Source organism: Dinoponera quadriceps, unplaced genomic scaffold (assembly GCF_001313825.1).
Source record: "Dinoponera quadriceps isolate SergipeBrazil2010 unplaced genomic scaffold, ASM131382v1 scaffold1889, whole genome shotgun sequence".
Lineage (NCBI taxonomy): Eukaryota > Metazoa > Arthropoda > Insecta > Hymenoptera > Formicidae > Dinoponera > Dinoponera quadriceps.
Window position 1 is genome coordinate 1,370,213 of NW_014557272.1, and position 20,924 is coordinate 1,391,136.

Sequence of the window (20,924 nt, forward strand, 5' to 3'; positions counted from 1 at the left end):
GGTGGTAGCATGAATATGCACCAACGGGGAAGCGTGTAACAACCAGCAGCGACCTTTACGAGGTTGTGCCGATAAAAATCGCATCGAGCGCATTCGCTCGATCCGATGCCTTCGGCGTAATGCAACGGCCGGTCGGTCGACCGTTTTCCTCGAATTTTCTCACACTTAGCAATCGTACATCACAGGGCTGTAGTTGCCACGCGGTAGAAATAAGCGAAGTACAAGAGTGCATAAACAATGGATCCTGTAATTTAATTTGATTCAATCAATATATCCCTCCGACACAATTTACACCAACTTCAGAAATTTTCCGAGAGAGAAAGAGAGAGAGAGAGAGAGAGAGACTTTCTTTCGGTAAAAATACCCCAAGAGCGACGCAAGTGTGTTTTATTTCAAATGCTTAAAACTGGAAAAATACGATACAAGACATCGTTCGTGTAAATTGCAATTTAAAAAGGATGTTATAAATAAGTAATAATTTATTAGAGGATTATTAAATAATAATTTATTAGAAGTCGTATCTTTTATTATTATTATTATTAAATAAAATAAATTAAAAGTTATATATTTTATTATTATTGTTATCAAATAAAATAAAAATATTACCTTTGAACATTTACTTAAAAATGATACATATTTTATTGAAATAATTGTCTCGAAACGTAATTATTGTGAATTTCCCACATATAATTATTTAAACGTAATAACAGCTTTATTATACAAAATTTGCATTTAATAATAATAGAAAGGATATGTCTGTTAAAAAGCCTCACATGAGGATCTAACAGTTCTAAGTACGCCGTTGATACGTAGCGAACTACAATCGTTTCTAAATGCAGCACGCATTTCGCGTTTCATCACGAGTAGAGAAAGGTACTTCGCTATCGTCAGATGGCATACATACGATAAGCAATACAAAACGTTAGAAATGTAAATCGATCGAGAGAAAGATGCTGATATACAATGGAAAAAATGTCACATCGACTATTCGAGCGATGTGGCAGTTTCGACGCGTCAACTCGAAGCTTTGCATTGCGGGATTATTTCTCAGCATTGCGGATCGTTGTAATGACGCGCATTCCACGTTTGGGAACGGCGCTGGTAAATAGTAGAAATCAATAAGAGAGGTAAATTATGTCCAGCGGAAATTGAAATTAATTTTTTCTCTGTGGAAATTCGTTGTTACAACATGCGAATTTTTTTAGAGTTCCGCCAATAAAAATTTATCGAATTGCGCGACGTCAAGTTACATAACGTCGCAACGGAATCACTGTGAGTTGCGACGTTATAATCTTAACCTCTGAATTAGGCGTCAGTTCGAGAACGGTCGGTTCTAAAGTCCCCGGGAATCGTTCAATTGACCTTCGTCGTTTTTCACCTTTATTCCGTATCGAGTCGGCGTGCTCGAAACGCGCGCGCGCACGAAAAGTTTACCGTTTTATCGCGGCTAAGTCAATGGAATGTTCGCCATTTGCCACTGTAACGTATTGCGCGAGTATATACGCTCGGTAGGTGGTAATTAACACCGACGGTTAACTGTATCACCGACGTATGACTTAAATCGCGGTATAACGAATTGGAAAAACGTCTAACAGTTCCGTTGCAGGTTCTATTGAATGAGACGGAGGCGTCTGTGTCTCTGTCTCTCTCTCTCTCTCTCTTTCTTTCTCTCGAAATATATTGCTTTATCAGTGTGCCCACGAGTCTATCGCAGCGAGCAGCGATTAGTACTGTTCATTAATAACAGCACAGTGGTTGCGTGTGACATCCAGAAGGAGGTAACGAGCGAGTTGAGCAATCCACAACTGTATTTACCTAACTGTACATTTTATAAGAGATGTCATCGTCCACTTCCGCCACTGGGTTTCTCTCAGAATCTATTCCTAATTAAATTCTCGCTACGGGAATCTTTTCGGATCAGTTAAAGTATAACGTTTGAGATCCATTGTATATTTTAAGTTATGCGGAATATGAAAAATGCCGCGATTCCCATATAGTTCCTCCGTACAATTACAAATATCGTATGATATAAAAGAAAAATCAAGTTAAATCATTTAAACTATAATTTCAACCGCACCTGGAAAGACCTGATGATTTCAACAGTCGCTGCAGAAAGATCTTGCTAAACGAACGAGCGAGCGATAGAAGGGAATTTTCCTCGCGTTCCCCGCTTATACAAGGTGTTTACCCGCGATTTGACGCGTTAAATGCCCGGCATCCCGTCGATATCTTCCGCGCTTAAGTGCAGAATCGCATTCGCGCCGGTTGCAAGATCAGACGTAACGGCCGCGCGGCGCGTAAAGTTCAGCAGCGGAGAGTTTTGCTCCGTGGCGTTTTATTTGATTACATAATTATTGAATAAGGCCGCGGGGATATCGGGGACGGGGGCAGAGGCGAGAAAGGCTGAGAAACACGGATAACCTCGTGGACACTGCGCAAACACACTCGCAATACACATGCACGGCGGAGCAGTAACGTCTCCCGGCAAGAGTCTCGGATTCGCGAAAAATCGCGACAAAGATGATACTTCAAGTGCGTAAATTGTTCGCGCAATTTATCGATGATATGAAACACTGCACCTCGCTCATTTCGTTTGCGCACTCGATAAAGTCGGTTGAAATCACTTACAACCCAATCGATCAATTTATAATTAAATATTAGAGGAGAAGATGGGGTATTACATGACCTTTGTGAATAGTGTCCCCTTCATATTTCCACTATTAGGTGGCGAATTCTAACGATTACTTATGGAATCATTTATTTAATAGCTCACTCTTACGTAGTGGCGCTAATATGCCGATACACGATAGCCGGCATTTGTTATAACGCATTTTTACTTTCGAGCGTTTCGAAAACTTTTCAAGATATAACTTTTCAAGATACATTTTAGCATTTAATTATATATACTTCCTCATTCTTCTTAAACTTGAGCATATTATCACACGAATATATGTACATTTGAGCGTTTTGTTTGTTATTTAACTTTCATTTGGCTGTACACATTTTGAGTTATGCAAAGTTAAACAATAGCATGACATTTTGCTAATATGGTAAGTCTTAATTTAAAATATTGATTGTTGACCAAATTATTGTACAAGATCAGGGTTACCACAGAAAATAAATTTTGAAATTCTCTGATTTTTCCATGTTTTCCAGGCAATAGTGGAAAAATTTCCACGAGCAATATGTAATTTTAAATTTTAATATTTAGAAACAGGGATTGCAGGAAAAGTAGTTTATATTATTAAAAGCTACACAAATTTAGAAACTTATTAATGTAATGTAATCCTGAATGCAAATTCAAATAGAATAAGTCAATAAGAAATAAATGAGTATTGGAAAAAAGAATGCAATTATAATGGGGAAGGGTGATTGAATAAAAACGCTGAATAAAATTGACCAATCACATTCGATTATTCTCCTTATGATCGAGGAATAATCGACTATGATTGGTCATTTTTCTTATTGCCTTTCTTACGTCTTATTGCTTACGGTTTTTTATACACCACAATCCTAACACGTGAGAAACGATTTGTAAAGTACATGAGTTTTGAACGCATTGACTATAAATGTTAGATATAATATTAAAACAAATTATAAGTACTCTTTCGAATAAGAACATTTAAAGGAATTGTGAGCAAAGTTCAAAATTCCAAGCTCTTTTATATCTTTCCCTGACTTTTCCAGGTTTCCCCGGATCAATGAAAATTTCCATGACTTTTTTCGGTCTTCCAGGTCTGTAGCGATCCTAAAAATATAAATAGGGAGCCATAACATCGTAACCTCTCTTCTTCTCATTCTCTTCTTTTCTCCTAATTATCCGTCTTAATGAAGTATCCTAAGTATCCGTCTTAATGAAGTCATTAGATACATAACGAGACACTATTTCCCCGTGGGATGACTTCCTACACGTTGTTAAGGGGTCAATGCAACCGGAGCCCCGAATAATTCAGCGCGACGGGCCCGCGTAACCGTAATGACGGCGCTGAAGCCCGATGCGGTAAACCGATCCATCGGGCCGATCGGAGCGGCAGAGGGCCCCTCGGGGGTGAAAGTCTTATGTCAGAGACATGCATCTTATTATGCCGGACAAGCGCGACCCACGCAGCGGAACGGGTTCTGCTCCCACGGAAAGTCCGAGAATGCGCCCTACTCGCGAGCGAGAGAGAGAGGGAGAGATCCTCTCAATTTTGCAGCGGCGCGGGCTCGCTCCTCACAGATGCACCTGCGATCAGAGAGCGCGCTCTCGAAAGCGACCCGAATGATTTCCCTAACGATACTCATTACTCGAACCGACTCGAGCGTTTTTGCCGCTGAGCCGCGGATAACGAGACTCATAACAGCACGATCCGGCTCTTTTCTATTACATTGCCCGATGCGGCTTGAAAAATTGTCCCTATTAATCATAGCGGAAAATATCGTCGTTCATAAGGCATGTCGTAATTGTACACATTTGTACGTTATTTATACGAAACACTTATACTAATCTTTTCTTTCCGATTCGTGTACATCTGAATTTTTTATTCGACGCCCCTTCTTCGTTACCCAAGCGACTTAATAGGCCCGCTTTCGAGAAGATAAATATAATCTCGAAAAAGGTAATATTCGCATTTTATATTCATACGCGCACTTAATGTAACGCGCTCAAAACACGTTCGGAGAATAGCCTACGCGATGTAGTAGCGCTTTTGGTAACTTGTAACGCCAGATACTATCGCAATACGTCAGTAGGGTTCCGTTAACGAGCCGATACGAATAGCTTTGTCGATTTGATCCAATAATAACTCGCGGCTAATACGTCGCTTCGAATGCGCGTGGCCGCTTACCTTCTCTCTCTCTCTCTCTCTCTCTCTCTCTCGGGTGGGAATAAAAATATCGCGACCAGGCAATAATTATTAATTTATGCGAATGAGGTTGTTGCGATCGAAAAAGGGAACTTGAAATTTTCATGATGGGAAAATGAGGCGGCCGAAGGCCAGCCTCTTAATTATTTCTTAATTATCCGCCCATGTTTTCGCCCGCCTCGAATAAAAAGAAAACGAAGCGAGAGACGCGTGTAACAGTTCGGTCTTCGCGATCGACAGATACATTAACGAGATACGAAGTACTTTCGGCCTTGTAACACATCGCCTTTTGTATTTTTCTACGACGCGCGCGGTTTCTGCCCCGTTGTGAATTTCTGTCCGTTTCGCGAGTAACGCTCGTGCGAGATTACATCGCGCTTCTAAATTTCTCCTCGCTTCGTTCCTGAGAGTACCTTCGTCGACCGGAGATGCAAATAGATGCAATAATGATTTTCCTTGATAAAGAAAACTGCGCGATTTAAAGTTACCCTTTGCACGAGGAACAAAGACGACGAGATACTCATCCTACACGGAGGAAATACTGTAGTCAAAATCACCACAAAATTTTGTAATGTTGGACCATACCGAAATTATGATCGAAATTATTATGTATGTTGTAATCTTTAGATATGTGTGGAATAAAATACATCACTAAAGATTGAAGACACACATCATAATTTCCGTTATAATTCCAGTATGGTACAGTGTTATAAAATTGTGTTTATTTCGAGTCTATTAGATTTTCTCTAAGGAACAAAAAGAAGCAGATGAAAAATGAAACAAGTAATTTGTATACTCGTATAAGTAATTTGAGAATGCAACATTTCAGAATGCAACATTTTTCACGCTTTATACACGATTTTACTCTGACTTTGAAGCTTGGGAAATGTCCTTTCTTGCTATTCCGGATATGTTACTTTATACTTGATTTAAGTGTGCAACTGAACAAACAACTTGTAATAATTATAAACATTTATAAAGATTTATAATAGTTATAAATATTAAAAATCATAAAGAGAGAAGTAGAGAAGAAAGATGGAAGAACGGAAGTAAAACAATGTAAGAAGAAAGTAAATATATACAGGATGTCCCAGAACCGCCGATCTTGATTTTAATGACGAATCGTTCCTCGGTAAATCTAGCGTGGAGTACCTTGGATAACAGGTAAATGCATCATCAGCAGGTGCCATTATAGCGCTTCGCGCTGCACGTTACGTTCGCGGAAAACAACTCGGTCGAAATGTATTGCGCAGCTCAGACCCGACGCGATTGTTGCACCGCGATATAATTAACCGGCGTTAGTCACTGTGAATAATCGATCGACCGCCATTTGGCTTGCACGTGGCGATATTAAATGCACAGGCGGAACTGTTCTGCGTCAAGTGTGCGCACGGTGTGCACGCGATTTTGCCGGATTTATGTGGACAAAGGTGAGAGTGAAAGCATGTCATTATAAATACCGCTTTTACCACAATCGCGAGAAGTTTCCCGATCCGTAGGAACGCATCCCGGTAGCGAAGCAACTCCATCGCGGATAACGCAGTCACACAACCGCACATTCTTCCGGTCTGACTGACATATTTGCACAATGAACGCGAATCGCCACCTCAGTGATTTCCCACAGATATAATAGATAAATCAGTCTCGACCGATATCGCGACGCGATAACGCGATATCACGCGACAAATCACGATATCTATCTATTCTCTATTTACTCCCTCAATATAAATTCAAGATTCGCAATTTGAAACAATGATGACAAAATGCGTAAAATCTAGTAACTTTTGCCTCGAGATTTGACGACAATCAAGAGAAATACGAAATTCACGCGACGATGAAGTTGTCCGTATCGAAAGCGTTTTTTCGGGATTTTACATGAAGCTCGAGGAAGCAACAGATTTTCACGCAACAACAGAATCGTCAAAGTCAATATAATCCCTCTCGAAAAAAATGCTAACAAATATCACAAATGTATCGAGATGTTGAAGACTCTTTTCCGCGATGCCAATTGGCCGTCTTAAAATCTTGATCTCGACGCGAGTCGTTGCTTACTTCGACTCGCGACTGCCAATAACAGAGATGTTATTTTTCTTCGTCAACGAATTTTAGTCTGGTGCTTATTTAGTTACATAAACTGAGATTTTCTTTCCGCATAATAATAATTAGCTAAATATCGCGCGTTGTTCTAATATATAAAAAGAAAAAGAAAGAAAAGGGAGAGAGCTACAAGAACACTGACGTATAGACGAGCGAGAATGTATAGACGAGCAAAATGGCAGCTAAACATAAAGGAAGCGGCGAAATGTAGTAATTATGTGTACTTTTGAAGGTTTACTTTAGAACGTAATTGCGGGGAGAATATAAATTCGAGGTGTCGGCGAGGCCGTGCATACCGCGGCATCTTTAAAAATACAATGGTTGATAACCGCGGACAGAGATTAAGTTACGCCTACTGCAAATATCAACTACATACTGCGCACTAGACGAGCACGCGATGAATATAACACGTTTCATTCGAACATTGGACCGTATCCTAGTTTAGAAAGGAGTTTCAAAACATTTGGAATTTGAACTGGTATTTCGGAAATTAAACGACGCGTCCGACTTTAATTTGCATTCAACAACATTAACTCGTTCTTAATTCCCGCGACCACGCGAAGAAATAGTAAAATTGTGGAAATCTGACTGAAATAATCGATCGATGCAATTAATTATCATATCTCTTCTTTCATCTCTCTCAGTACTACCGAGAGAAAAAGTTCCCACGCATTCGCTTGCAGCGATTGCCGAGAGTCGTGTTATTCTCGGAAAGCAATAAAATAATAGAAATTCGATAAAAGTGGCGGTTAGCAGTTGTAACCACCATGTAAATTAGCCAGCTCGAGCTGGTCGTTCCGTGGTTACTAACCGAGTAGTTACGAGTAGTAACCACAGCGTCTTGTGAAGAGTTAGCTCTTCAACTAGAAATATCTGTCGGTGCGAGGAAAGCGGAATATCGCGCCGCTCTCTAGTAGTGTATCCTCCGTGTAACGTTATTTCACCTCTCACGCTCATCCAGCACCTTCCTAGCGAAGCTCGCTTTCTTCCAGTAATAACGAATTAACCCTCGTAGCGCCACGGGTCAATGGAGAAAGAGGGAGAAAATCCGGGTTACTCCACAAATTAATGGGATATCGTTTGAAAAATTAAAAATTAATCTCAATTGAAGTATTAATACAGTTAATAAAATGTTAAAGACGAGATATCAAGACGAGTTAATTCAATGTCGAGTCTTCAAGTACGTCATTGACTTCTCGTTAATTTTAGAGGGAGAGAATTCTTAATCTTAACTTCTGCCTCGTAAGCGGCCGAAGAGAACGTGTTTTTCACGGAGCGAGATGGTAAGAAACAAATGAGAGCGACGATCACAAACTTCCGCTAATTTCACAAAGACTTTCCCTTGATAGAGGATTTTAACATGTTTTTTAGATTGGCATAAATATAGGCACACAGGCGAATACTCGTGCTCATTATGTAGGCACCCCGATCAAGCTACGAAGGTTAAAAACGACCGGCCATGGAAAGCGGAGAAACAGGTGTGCGTATAAGTGTCGGTGCGGCGTAATGCACACAGTAATGTGTACGTGTGTACTTACCGCGTACTTGTCCTTGTAAAAGAGCGAGCTCGTCGACATGGTGTCGCAACCGGCGAGGCGAGGTTCGCTTCAAATCGAAGGTCGCGTCGTCCTGATCATCGTCGCCGTCGTCCGCTCCTGCGGGCAGTCCCTCAGCTCTCTCGTTTTCGCTCCGGAAATCCCCCTCGCACTCACACTGCACACGCGAAACGTATCGATAGTGACATTGATATTATCGGATATAGCAGATAAGAAAGATGGATACATGCGAGAAACGAGTGTTAATTCGTCGCGACGCGCCCACCACCGTTTATCTCGCAGACGTCGCATACATTGGGGCGCTCGACGCAAACAGATTAGCTCGAAATTTTATTTCCTCCGAAGGAAGACAAAACATACTTCCATATCTATATATGTGTAAGTATGAACACCCTCCTCGATCAGGAAGAAGAGTGTCAAGGCGAGGTTTTCGATTTTCAACTTTCATACTTATGTAAACTACGGTATTTCATTCGGTTCGAAGGAAAGAGAAATGAAAGTCGAACTGTGTGTTAGAATATTTGTACGTGCGACTCGTAACGCAAAACGTTTCCTTCTATTTTCGACCGTATGAGTTTCATTTACAAGGCTAAATAGAATATAGGAAAATTATCATCTGTCACATTAGTGTTTCACCGAGTTGTTCCCTTCAACGATATCCACCATCTTCTCGCGTTACTCTGACTCAATTTTTCGAAACTTCTGCCAAATATATTCACTTTCAAGCTGTGGCCGCACTCTTCTTCCCGTAACGCGCGACGTGTCCGTTTTCACATCCTGATCGCGTGCCTCTCGTTCTCTTATACACTCTAATAATATCCCCCCCCCCCCNCCCGTTATCCAATATCTTCTTGCAGCCACCTTCCTCGTATCTCTCTACCTTTTCGAAGAACTCCCGTCTGTATCGCGCGCGCGGAAAAACACACGCACGTGTACGCGTCCGGGAAGCCGCAAGACTGTCGCGTCGCGCGATCGGCCGATCGATCGGCACCGGTTGGACCCCGCGATCAGCTATGATAATGACGGTGACGGCTGTCTCTCGCGATGATCCGCGCACGCCTACGCATGCACGCGTACGCAGGAGAGAGCGAGAAAGAGCACGGTGGGTGACAGATCGCACCTGAATCGAACCTGCGGGAAACAGAGACTGCTGGTACCGTCAGTCTGTGTCCAGTTAGTTCGCGGCACAAGGGTGGCCCCTCCATCGGGGCCCGTCTCCTCTCCCTCTCCCCCCGTCCCGGCCCCCCCACGGATGACCTACAATCTACCTCCGACCGTTTTGTCTCTATCCCCTTCTCCGCACGTCGATCCGTCGCGATATCGGTGTTCTTTTTTCTTCTCCTCTCTTTCTCTCTCTCCTTATCGTTATCGTCGCTGATTTTCGCAAACGGTCTCCATCGCGTTGCAACGAAAAACTCGAAGAAACAAGCGGCTTTCAAACTCGAGAATCGTGACGTTTGCAATGAATTATCTCTCACGAGCTTTCGCACGCGATAGGCATGTGAAAACGTAGGAACTTTTTTGCTGAACAAGGAGAAACGAAAAAAAATTATACGGAGAGAAATTATTTTAGTTATTGCACTTGGAGTAAATTAACTCTGAGAATGTGATAATATGTGCAAAAATTCTTGTTAGCACTTTGTAACTGTATTGTAAACAAATATATGGGCATGACTCTTTTACGAAAAGTATGAAGAGTAATAGAAATTTTGCGAAACAGAGGATTAAGTAGAAAATGTTTTGGATATAAATAACATTAAATAATAATATTATAAAGAACATTCTTATAAATATTTTTCATAATAATATTCAATATGCTTTTGAAACGTCGAATAATAAATATGGAGAGGGCCTGATAATTGGAGAGCACTGACGTTACCGACTGTTTTGTTCCATAAGATCGCTGGTTTTTTATATCAGCTTGTTGGTGCTTAACGCTAGTTTTATTTAAGGAAAATTAAAATTCTGTCATAACTATCGATCGTCAGCATATTTCGAAAGGAAATTCTTGATATTCACTTCAGAATGCAACATTTTTCACGCTTTATACATGATTTTACTCTGACTTTGAAGCTCGGGAAATGTACTTTCTTGCTATTCCGAATATGTTACTTTATACTTGATTTAAGTGTGCAACTGAACAAACACTTGTATATATCGCGTTATATGTGTAATATTTGCTTCATCAGTACCCACCGATATTTCTTCCGGCGAGTCGAAGGACGCAAAAAACGCAGTCATCTGAGCTCCGAAATGCCATAGTGCGAAACGAACGCGCGATATTTCATTCGATATACTCTCAACTGCCGGTTCACTTTCGACAATTAATGATACTTTCGTCATAATGAACGCGGGAAAGTTACTTTCGGCACTCCTAACTATCATTCGCGCGCGCGAGACTCACTTTCGGTAAACCAAGATCACGTAAACATCCCATGTGGCGCAAATGTTGAAAAGACATCTGTTTGGATATCTCTGGGACGTCTCTAGAATATTTTTCTTGAACATTTGTACCATATGGGACGTGGGATGACTTCTCGAATATCCAACATATCGTGCCGTGAAACTGGAACTGGAAGTACGTACTACGGTGCATATTGCGATTCTCGCAGCGCCAAACGCGCCAACTTCATTCGGCACTTCCAACCTGTTATTCCGCGAGACGTTCGACGGATTTTTAACGATACCGCGGCGCTGCACGATACTTACTTTCGATAATTCCAACAATATTTCGCGCGCGCGCGAGACTTTCTTTTGTCAGGTTAAAATATAGAAAGCAACGGCTCGAACATATAGAATTGCCATTCTGTGACGAGAACGCTCGAGACTTCGCGCGATAAACGATGCGAGCCATAAGATAATAATTTTCGACAGTTTTCTACAATCATGCTAATCGCACAAGAACGCACGAAGCCGACGTTCCCGATTCGTGCCACTTCCACGATGATGTTTCGCGCGTGACTGACTTTAAATGGGACGTAAACACAACCGGCAACACAGCTTGTCTGCCACAATATATTGAACGTGTTATGATGTTTACTTTCGGCATTACCGGCGACGTTCATTCACGCGCGATAGACTCATTTTCGGGGAATCGAGACCACGATTCGGAGAATACGAAATAATCGTCCAAGTACGACATGTCGTCCATACACGATCCTGATCGGATCGGCGTACTACGATGCATATCGCGATTCTCGAAGACTGTGTTCCAAAATTCATCGCAGCAGCACTGAAAATATCAAACGTGCGAACTTCATGCGACACTTCTCAGGTAGCAAAACGATGTCAGAGGACGTCAATATGACGTCTTTTGTCACTTTATCACCTGGATCCCAATTCGCTCTTTGCTCCGATGATCCAGTCCGAGATGTCCGTTTTCCGATGATTTTTTGACGACATTACGCTACAATACAAACGCACGATACTTACTTTCGAAAATCCCGGTGATATTTCGCACACACGCGACTTGCATTTTGACGGATCGGAGCATAAAAGCAACGACTTGAATCTCCAAATCGCAAATACGTGACGAACGCTCGAAACTTTGTCCGATAAGCAACGCCGACGACGGTTTATTCCGCAAAATATCCACTTGACGATCGTTTCGTGATACTTTGTTATCAAAAACGTATGAAGCTTACGGCTGTTCGGCTTTCTCGGTCATTGTAATTTATTCGAAACTCACTCTCGAGGCCGAGCTGAAATCGTATAAACGCGGAGCGACTTTGCGAGTTTGACTTTCCACGCCGCGAACTTTCCGTGCAAATGGCGGTGCTTTTGAGATTCTCGAAGCATCAAACGTGCGAATTTCATTCGGTACTTCAGACGACTCGATTTGCGCAAAATATTGATTTTCGGTGATTTTCTATGACGATGTTGAACACGCAATATGCGAAACTTATCGCCGATACTCCAGTTTCCGTGCCATTTCCGACAATAGCCGCTTTCAGAACGCAATAGAACGCTTATTTTATAACTGCCGGAAGTTTTTCGTGCTGAGATTGAATTATTCTTCTAGATCTAAGAGAATAATCCAACCTCAGCTCTCTAAAAATGTCTAACAGTTGCAAAATAAATGTTCTGCCGAACGTGGGCCAGCAACATGGTAAAAAATTTTATGTTAAAAACGTTCCACTGAAATTTTTAACATTTGTCAACAATTTTCAACAATTTGTATGTTGACAAAGTCAAATGTGTTAATTTAATATCATATTTGTGCACTTTTTAAGACGTTTCTCATGTTAAAGTAATACAAAATTCCAGTGCACCATTTTCAACCAAACTTTTTACTGTGAATGTTTTGCGCGTAACTTTTAGATTTGAGACGGGATGTATACAAACATAACCGGCAAAACGATTCTCCTACTGCAACACGACGAGCACACGATATTTACTTTCGGCACTGCAGACTCACGCACGCACGCATTGACGATGTTTAACGCGCGGGTGTCCTTTAACAGGTCCAAAGCAAATAACGATTTGAGACTTCGGCGGGAAGAAAACACGGAAAATACGACCACGAATTATAAAATCCGAAACATCGCGCCGTCATTGCAAGTCTATGATTCTCAAAGTACCGTGTGGGGGCGCCACACGGATGAACTTCCGGCTAATGAGACGCACATTGACCGTGTTCAGTAGAACGTTTAGTTCGCAACTGTTGGAAGTTTCCTGTGCTAACATTGGATTATTCCTATAGATCTAAAAGAATAATCCAATCTCAGCTCAGAAAACTTCCAACAGTTGCAAATTAAATGTTCTGCTGAACGTGGCCATTGAATAATAATGAACCAAATTAATACTGCATATCGGACTAACTATCTAAATATCAGTAGTCACACGAATTCTCGTAAGATTAGCGTTCTTCGATAACAGGTGTTTGTTATGTCCAGCTGAACTTTCTGCACTTTCCCCTGACTTCCCTCTTCCACCTTCTAGTGCCAAATTTATTTTACTTAAAACGCAGAAAGTATGTAAAAAGACGACTCAGTGCGACTAAAAAGAACCAAAAACCTCATCAGTGTTTGCAATTTCTGCACACTCGTTATTCCCCAACGTTCAAACACTCGTCCGTTTCGCGTTAAACACAATCAAAATGAATAGACTAGTCGCCTTCGTTTCTCTCTAATTAAATATTGCTCCGTTAAATAGACAGGCACTTATGAATATTAATCATAAAATTCAACCTCCTTTTTGACCTCAGCGAACTGACCAGTCATCGAAACGTGAGGCTGCTGTTTTAAAATTCTTAACTGTGATTGGTTCATTCGTTCATTACCATCGTTATCTTGCGTTTATGACCACACACTTCGTGCACACGACAGTGTCTTAACGTCCGCTCATTTGAGTCTCACTTTCCGTATTTACAACGAAACAAGTACACACAGTGCCGAATCAAAATCCAACACGCTCTTTCCTCTCGTTCCGCATCGAACGCGTCCTTTGTGCTCTCGCTTATATTTTGCCACCGCACCATTTCTAGGGGAAAATTCACTCGTCGCGACGAGCCTGCGCGGTATTGACTTCGTTCTCGAGAGCGAGGGCGAGATCTCGAAACTGCACGATCTCGAATCGTGTTCGCGGCGCGGTACGGTGAGTGCGTTGTGTATTTGTTTCCCTCTCGCCGTGCGGACTCGATCGGAAAACATGACGCAAGAAGGCCAGTAAGTATACCGTGATCAGCGTTATTCGGCATGGCGATACTCGTCATCGGGCCTGATCGTTGGGCCCCGTGTCCGCTCGGCCGTGTACAGCCGCGTTGGACGTGTTGGCCGACGTTCGAGTGCCGCCCCGTGGCCTTTCGAACGGCACCGCCATGTTGATGGGATGGTTTTATTGATTCTCGAAGTCTCCAGGCGAGAAACACGACGCGATACCGCGGTCGGGCGGAAATGCGAGCACCGAAACTCTCGCTCGCTCGGCCTCGTCCGCCCCGGATCTCACGTCCCTCGATCCCACGAGCCGCATTCTCTTCTTTGTCACGTCCTTTGGCTCGAAGAATGAAACGAGCGGCGTGTCGGACCACGAGCTTGATGACTCTCGTTTCTTCCGATAGCCCGTTGCGACTTGATTTAACAATGATTCCTCGATGAATCGCGAACTGTGACGGATCGATGAGTCTTTCTCGCCCGGACACTTGTCCACGATTTCGCGGGCGTAACGATCTTTGTGCGAGGCATCTTTGTTGCGGTAGCCTTGGAACATGATCCCTAACCTATAAGACGTACAACAGGTCAGATTCCCCTGATGACCCGCGCACGTGGGAAGTTACCTGGCGATGCTCGTTCGCGCGATTTCCTTCAAACGCACAGAGATATGACTTTTAAACAGTCAGGATTGTTCGTCCCGCATGCCTCTATACATGTGTGTTATATTTTCAGGATACCTCCTCCACCAGTCATGTGGGCCCAGAGAAAAGATATCTTATACGTTACTATTTGCCTAGAAGACTGTAAAGATCCTATAATCGAAATTGAACCAGAAAAAATATATTTCAAAGGAGAGGGAGGGACAGATAATAAAATGCATGAAATCGCGATTAATTTATATAAGGAGATTGTCCCAAGCAAAACTATAAAGAATCTGAAAGGTAGGACCTTTGAACTAGTCCTTGTTAAGAAAGAAGAAGGACCATACTGGCCACGGTTAATCAAGGACAAGACAAAGGCTCATTGGTTAAAGAGCGATTTTAACAAATGGAAGGATGAGGATGACACGGAAGATGAAAGCAGCCCACCTGACCTAGAAGAGGTAATTTTTTTTTTGTAGAGGTGTGTGCGTGTATGAGAGAGAGAGAGAGAGAGAGAAAGAGAGATTATACATAATGTATTTATTTACTAATAAAAGAACATTTTCTTGGATTTTACAGATGATGCGGCAAATGGGCGGTTTAAGCGATTCCGGTGACAAGAAACCGAGTTTCGATGACTTAGACGATTTAGGAGATGCCGAGGCCGATAGCGACGACGAAGATCTTCCGGATTTATATGATTAAGACGATGAATAACTGTATCGATTAATTAATTAAATAATTAATTACATTAAAAACAAATGGCAACCTAATGATAGCGCACGATCGGGAAATATTTCAGTAGGCCTTGCTGTTTGTATTCTCCTATTGCAAATAATTTTGCAAATTCGCTAATGGCCGTTTTGCAAGTAGCGAACTGGACGAGAGCAAAATGTGCTGAAGAAAAAAAGAAAACGAAATAGAAAGACAAAAGTATACCGGGTCAGGCACAGTGCGTAAATAACCGACGAGCAGTTATACACATCTTGAGGATCCTCCACACCTCTCCTCCCTGTTAGCCTGTAGTTCATATACTAAGTTATAATGGACAAGCTTTTTTAATAATGTATCGTATAAAGTACTAAGGAGAGATAAAAAATAATGGGAGTAACAGAAAAAAATCACTTGTGGAATTGTTCATTTTGTAAAATCCTACGAAGCACTATTTGACAGGCATGACGAAGTGTTATAAGTGTTACATATGATGAGATAAAAATATCGATACTTTATCTCGTTTCTTTATTGAATCATTCTATATCTGTCTCTTTATCTATCTCTATCCTTATCGAAATGCTCCCTCAGTCTCTGTAAGCGAAAACTTCAAACTTTCTTGTGTGTTTAAAGTTCGCGAAATTGCGTTGCTGAATCACACGATGGAAGTTATCTCTTTATGTAAGATATTGCGTTTATTTAACCAACGATGCTGGACGCGCCGCGTAAAGCCAAGTAACCAGCAGTTATATCCATCGGTAAACTTCGTACTGTTGCAAATTCTTCGGCGGTTGCGTAGTACAATTTAGTCTGTGGATCCGTATATCGTGCCTACGAAGTAAATAACGAGATTTATAGGTTTAATGAGGCTTACGATTCTTATCGAAACAAAGAAATGGCTCTTAGCGAGTATCGTGATAATCTTCGCACTCACTGGTAATCCAGATATGTCGGAATACTTCTTGGCAGGTTTGAAGCTCGGAGGTGCGTTGATAGAACTATCTGGAAATTATCGATGCGCATGCTAAATAGTATCTGACTAGAAATATTCTGTATATGTGTGTGTGAATGACACGACTATTTCATCATATGTATAAACTATTCTTAAATATCTTTGTATACAGTTCAAATATTTCCTCACTATGTACGAACGCAACGATAAGTGGAAATAAAATTGTTTTATCATGAACTCCACGTACAGTGTTTTACCGTGGGTGGCCATGGTAATGAACGCTCCTGGGCCAAAACCTGTTTCAACGAACGCCACGTGCGCTTTTTACCGGTATTACTAGTAGGCCGAAATTTCTGTTGAAACGAACGATTCTTGAACACCGGCTGCGGCTTCTTGTTAGCCTCAATTACTTCCTCACTTGCCATTTTTGTCTATTACCTAAAACAAATAGGCAACAAATGATAAATGATTACGTATACTAATAAGACGAGTAATAAGTGATTATGTACACCAATAAGACTAACAAGAGCTTTCTAAGATCCTTTATCGAATCTGAAACTGATCGATGAGATTTTTCGGCAATAAAATTTATTTTTATGTCCGTAGCTTACAAAGGAAGGAGAATAGTTATAAACCTATTCCTATAGACTATATTAAAAATACATCTCTCTCTCTCTCTATCTATTTATCTACCTTTCTCTTTCGTACGACTCAACAGTATTGCACACAATACTGTTGCATTTGGATGCTTGACCAATGGCTTGGCTCATTTGTTTAAAATCAACAAAACAGAATAATGATCCTTGCTGACATTGCTGAAAAAATCACACAGATGAATAAAATGAATATATTATGTATATATCATCTGTGTTTCGCAAAAGTACTTTGCGAAATTGAAATTATGCTTGTATCCTTGCAGCAAATGGTTTTGTATAACAGCTGGTAGATCATTCTTCATAGAAACAAAAGTCTTTTCACTTGAATCGATCAAACATAAAATCGCATGCTTGTACTACATTAAAACCTGCTTGTGAAATAAATGTACCTCATTGTCTTCAAGACAAGGGCTGCTTGCACGGTTCTTTGTTTTACATAATATCTATATAATATAAATATATGTTTACAAATGTCACAGTCTGTATATTGCCTTTATGATCATTTATAATTATGTTAATTTATACATAGTTTCTCTGGTATTTAATAGTCTCTGTTTGTATTTTGACAATTTTTAAAAGGAAAAATTGAGTTAATGATTAAGCACAGCTTAAATCACCTTATTGTCTATATGTAATTTGATGCTAACATTCTTCTTCATAAATTCTGTATTGATAACATAACTGCAGATACCTTTCATTTAATTTGGCTTCCTTGTCTTGTATATTCACTAATGTTCTTTATTAAATTATATTTTGCTGTGTTAACCTTTGTTATCTGTGATAAATCTTTGTCTTTCTGCTTTGGTAATAATGATCTCAGATATATTTGCATTACATATGTGCTCATCATGTTGGACCATTGTTATTCCCAAATTTGGAAACTCATTTTTGTATTATTTTACCTTATATTTTTCTGTATTTTTATTCATCTTATTTACATCTTTAATTTCTCGTATTATCTTTTTATTAATATTATTGAAATGACATGCTAAGAGAGAAATACTTCCAGAATAAATAAACTTATCGATAAATTTTGTTTATTTCTTTATCTAATGATACACATTTTACGCATCGGTGACATCCAAAGTGCTTCTCATCGCAATGTCCTTCGATTTTTCATCTACTCTTACTAATTCTAAATTCGTATGATACATATCATTGATGTAGGATGTGAAGTTTATTTTACCTACCTTTTTGTTGCCAGTGAGACTTGAAAGGTCAAATTTTGAAAGAATTAATTAAATTTTCTATATTAAGTGTCAATAATTTTACCTTCATACTTTGCACCAATTAGTTAATTTGTTTTAAGTGATAAACTTATTCAAATCTTCGAGTTGCACACACAACAAAATCTCATAAAATTGACAAGTTTTTTTGTGAATGAAAGGTTAATGCTGATTACTGTTTATTTGTTCATAAAAGTTTCAGCAAACTTCGCAATGTTGCTGATAAGACTGATATTAACTAATATTATAAATACACGTACAATTCGTAGCAATCCGGTACTGCAATATTCTAGTAGTGTCAAATGCTGTAAGTGCACTTATCTAGATAGGAAGGCTAGTTCTACTTTATAAATAATCATATATGTTGAGGTTAGAAACTGAAACTGAATTTAAAATTAAAATTAAAAATTGAATTTTAGCTTATATATAAATTTAAACTAATAATTATTGGAGAATTAAAACAGAACGGAACGTAATATTTAAACTTGCATTTTCGCACCTGCATTAATTTCGTCAAATTGTTAAAATCCCTGAGAGAACCCTCCTTGATTAATGTACACCTGTATTCATATACATCTGAATCGAGATACAGCGTTGTATTAAGAAGAAATAGATGTATTTTCTGTTTCAAGAGATGCGGGAAGAAAGAAAGCGTAGACCTGTCACCTCTCTCAGTTGAGCTTTACATTCGTCGGTTAGATTTTCATCAAAAAAAGCGAACCGAGTGTAGAAAGTGCGTTTGATGGGAACATATATGACGACGGGGGGATTGTACGGAAGGTAGTGGGGATTGAATATAATACCGGGGTAGAGGGACGTGTCACATATCACCTTGGCGAACACGTGAAGGTCGGAAGGGCGAGAACGAGCTCGAGAATCCTGTTACAGGTTGCACATTGCACGAGCGGCTGTCACGAAACGCACGAAGCATGGCGCGCAAATTCTTCGTTGGTGGTAATTGGAAGATGAATGGCACCAAGAGTGAGATCAACGACATCGTCGCGTTCCTGAAGACTGGCCCGCTCGACCCCAATGTCGGTACGCGATATGTGTAACCAGTGTATACGTGCAATGTATTATAAGGTTTACATCAGGAACGTAGCCTCCGGCGAACCCTGGAGTTGATTCTTCCTTTGAGAGCAATGATTTTCATTCGATTTGGTACTTCAAGAAAAATTACTTCAAACGCAAAAAAATCGAATCAAACGGGAATTTCAGGGACATTCTTGTTCCGTTGATTTCCTTCAAAGGAGTTTTGTTTCTTCACAGATTCTCATTTTAATCAATGTGATTTATGTAACATGAGATATTCCAAAGTTTGCTCTCTTATGAAAGATGAAAGTCCAGATTTATCAGAGAATCTGGCATCTGATGCAAATACTTATGTAACGTTGCTGCATGTTTGGTCGAATCTAATCCGTACGGATTTGCTGTAACTTAATGAAACTTGGGCGGTTTGCAGAGGTTGTGGTCGGAGTTCCCGCGATATACCTCACATACGTGACGTCTATCGTGCCTGGTAACGTCAGTGTCAGCGCACAGAACACGTACAAAGTTCCCAAGGGGGCATTCACCGGCGAGATCAGCCCAGCGATGCTTCTGGACAACGGTATTCCCTGGGTGATCCTTGGTCACTCTGAACGTAGAAACGTATTCGGTGAAACGGACGAGTTGATTGCGGAGAAAGTTCAGCATGCCTTAGAAGCTGGCTTAAAGGTGAGTAATGATCCCATTGGTGAGACAGTCGACCGATTAAAGATACCGAATACTACTTTTTATAACATTTTCAGGTGATCGCGTGTATAGGCGAGAAATTGGAGGAACGCGAAGCGGGTAAGACCGAGGAGGTGGTTTACAAGCAGACCAAGGCGATAGCGGACAAGATCAAATCCTGGGACAATGTGGTGCTGGCTTACGAGCCAGTCTGGGCGATTGGCACGGGTAAAACCGCGACGCCGCAACAAGCGCAGGAAGTTCACGAGAAGTTACGGGACTGGTTGTCCAAGAACGTCAACCCCGACGTCTCGCAAACTCTGCGGATCATCTACGGCGGCTCCGTAACAGCGGGCAACGCCAAGGACTTGGCGAAGGAGAAAGATATCGATGGGTTTTTGGTCGGTGGCGCATCGTTGAAACCCGACTTTGTACAGATCGTTAACGCTCGTTGTTAGAACGAGCAGAAATTGTCAGCTTCCATGACACTGTGTCAAACGAAATGTAACAGAGATTTATTCATATTATGAGTACGCGAGAGACAGAGAGAGAAAGAGAGACGATGCGTATTGTTGTTCATTCTGCCCGAATGTGTACAGTTTATTCTAATGATGAAAGGAAAGTTATATTCGTCATATACTTCCAATCAAGTTTTAAAATGCTTACCATGTATCTATACTAGAGAAGTGTGTTATATTGTTGTTATTACCGTTGTACATGTACAACTTTCGAATATATATACGATGCTGCAAAATGTGCATCCTGGAGCAAGAGATTATCTAAACTTAACCAATCAATTTCTGTATGGTACTATCGATACAATTAATGGATGAAACTCGAAGATTTCATTAGGAGTTAGCAATAAATGTTAGAACGA

The 20,924-nt window shown here is 40.7% G+C and overlaps 3 protein-coding genes across 8 annotated transcripts; 2 read left to right on the forward strand and 1 right to left on the reverse strand.

Annotated features, from left to right (window-relative positions):
* Nucleotides 1-14,052: 14,052 nt before the first annotated feature.
* LOC106748845 (prostaglandin E synthase 3) lies at nucleotides 14,053-16,016 on the forward strand. Its single transcript, XM_014627729.1, has 3 exons — nucleotides 14,053-14,163; nucleotides 14,881-15,250; nucleotides 15,369-16,016. The coding sequence occupies exons 1-3, from the start codon at nucleotides 14,147-14,149 to the stop codon at nucleotides 15,492-15,494; spliced, it is 513 nt and encodes a 170-aa protein (XP_014483215.1). The 5' UTR covers nucleotides 14,053-14,146; the 3' UTR covers nucleotides 15,495-16,016.
* On the reverse strand, nucleotides 15,597-19,254 carry LOC106748848 (INO80 complex subunit C). Of its 6 annotated transcripts, XM_014627732.1 has the most exons (6): nucleotides 18,834-18,900; nucleotides 18,299-18,317; nucleotides 17,146-17,267; nucleotides 16,700-16,890; nucleotides 16,435-16,502; nucleotides 15,597-16,331 (listed from the first exon to the last, which is right to left on the reverse strand). In XM_014627732.1, exons 4-6 carry the CDS (start codon nucleotides 16,875-16,877, stop codon nucleotides 16,200-16,202), a joined length of 378 nt encoding a protein of 125 aa, XP_014483218.1. In that variant the 5' UTR covers nucleotides 16,878-16,890; nucleotides 17,146-17,267; nucleotides 18,299-18,317; nucleotides 18,834-18,900; the 3' UTR covers nucleotides 15,597-16,199. The 6 variants fall into 6 exon arrangements, with proteins under 6 accessions (XP_014483218.1, XP_014483221.1, XP_014483217.1 ...); XM_014627735.1 differs by lacking the exons at nucleotides 18,299-18,317; nucleotides 18,834-18,900 and adding an exon at nucleotides 19,166-19,254; XM_014627731.1 differs by lacking the exon at nucleotides 18,299-18,317 and having other exon boundaries at nucleotides 18,834-18,922.
* Nucleotides 19,169-20,820, forward strand: LOC106748844 (triosephosphate isomerase). Its single transcript, XM_014627728.1, has 3 exons — nucleotides 19,169-19,372; nucleotides 19,797-20,050; nucleotides 20,125-20,820. The coding sequence occupies exons 1-3, from the start codon at nucleotides 19,264-19,266 to the stop codon at nucleotides 20,503-20,505; spliced, it is 744 nt and encodes a 247-aa protein (XP_014483214.1). The 5' UTR covers nucleotides 19,169-19,263; the 3' UTR covers nucleotides 20,506-20,820.
* Nucleotides 20,821-20,924: the final 104 nt, after the last annotated feature.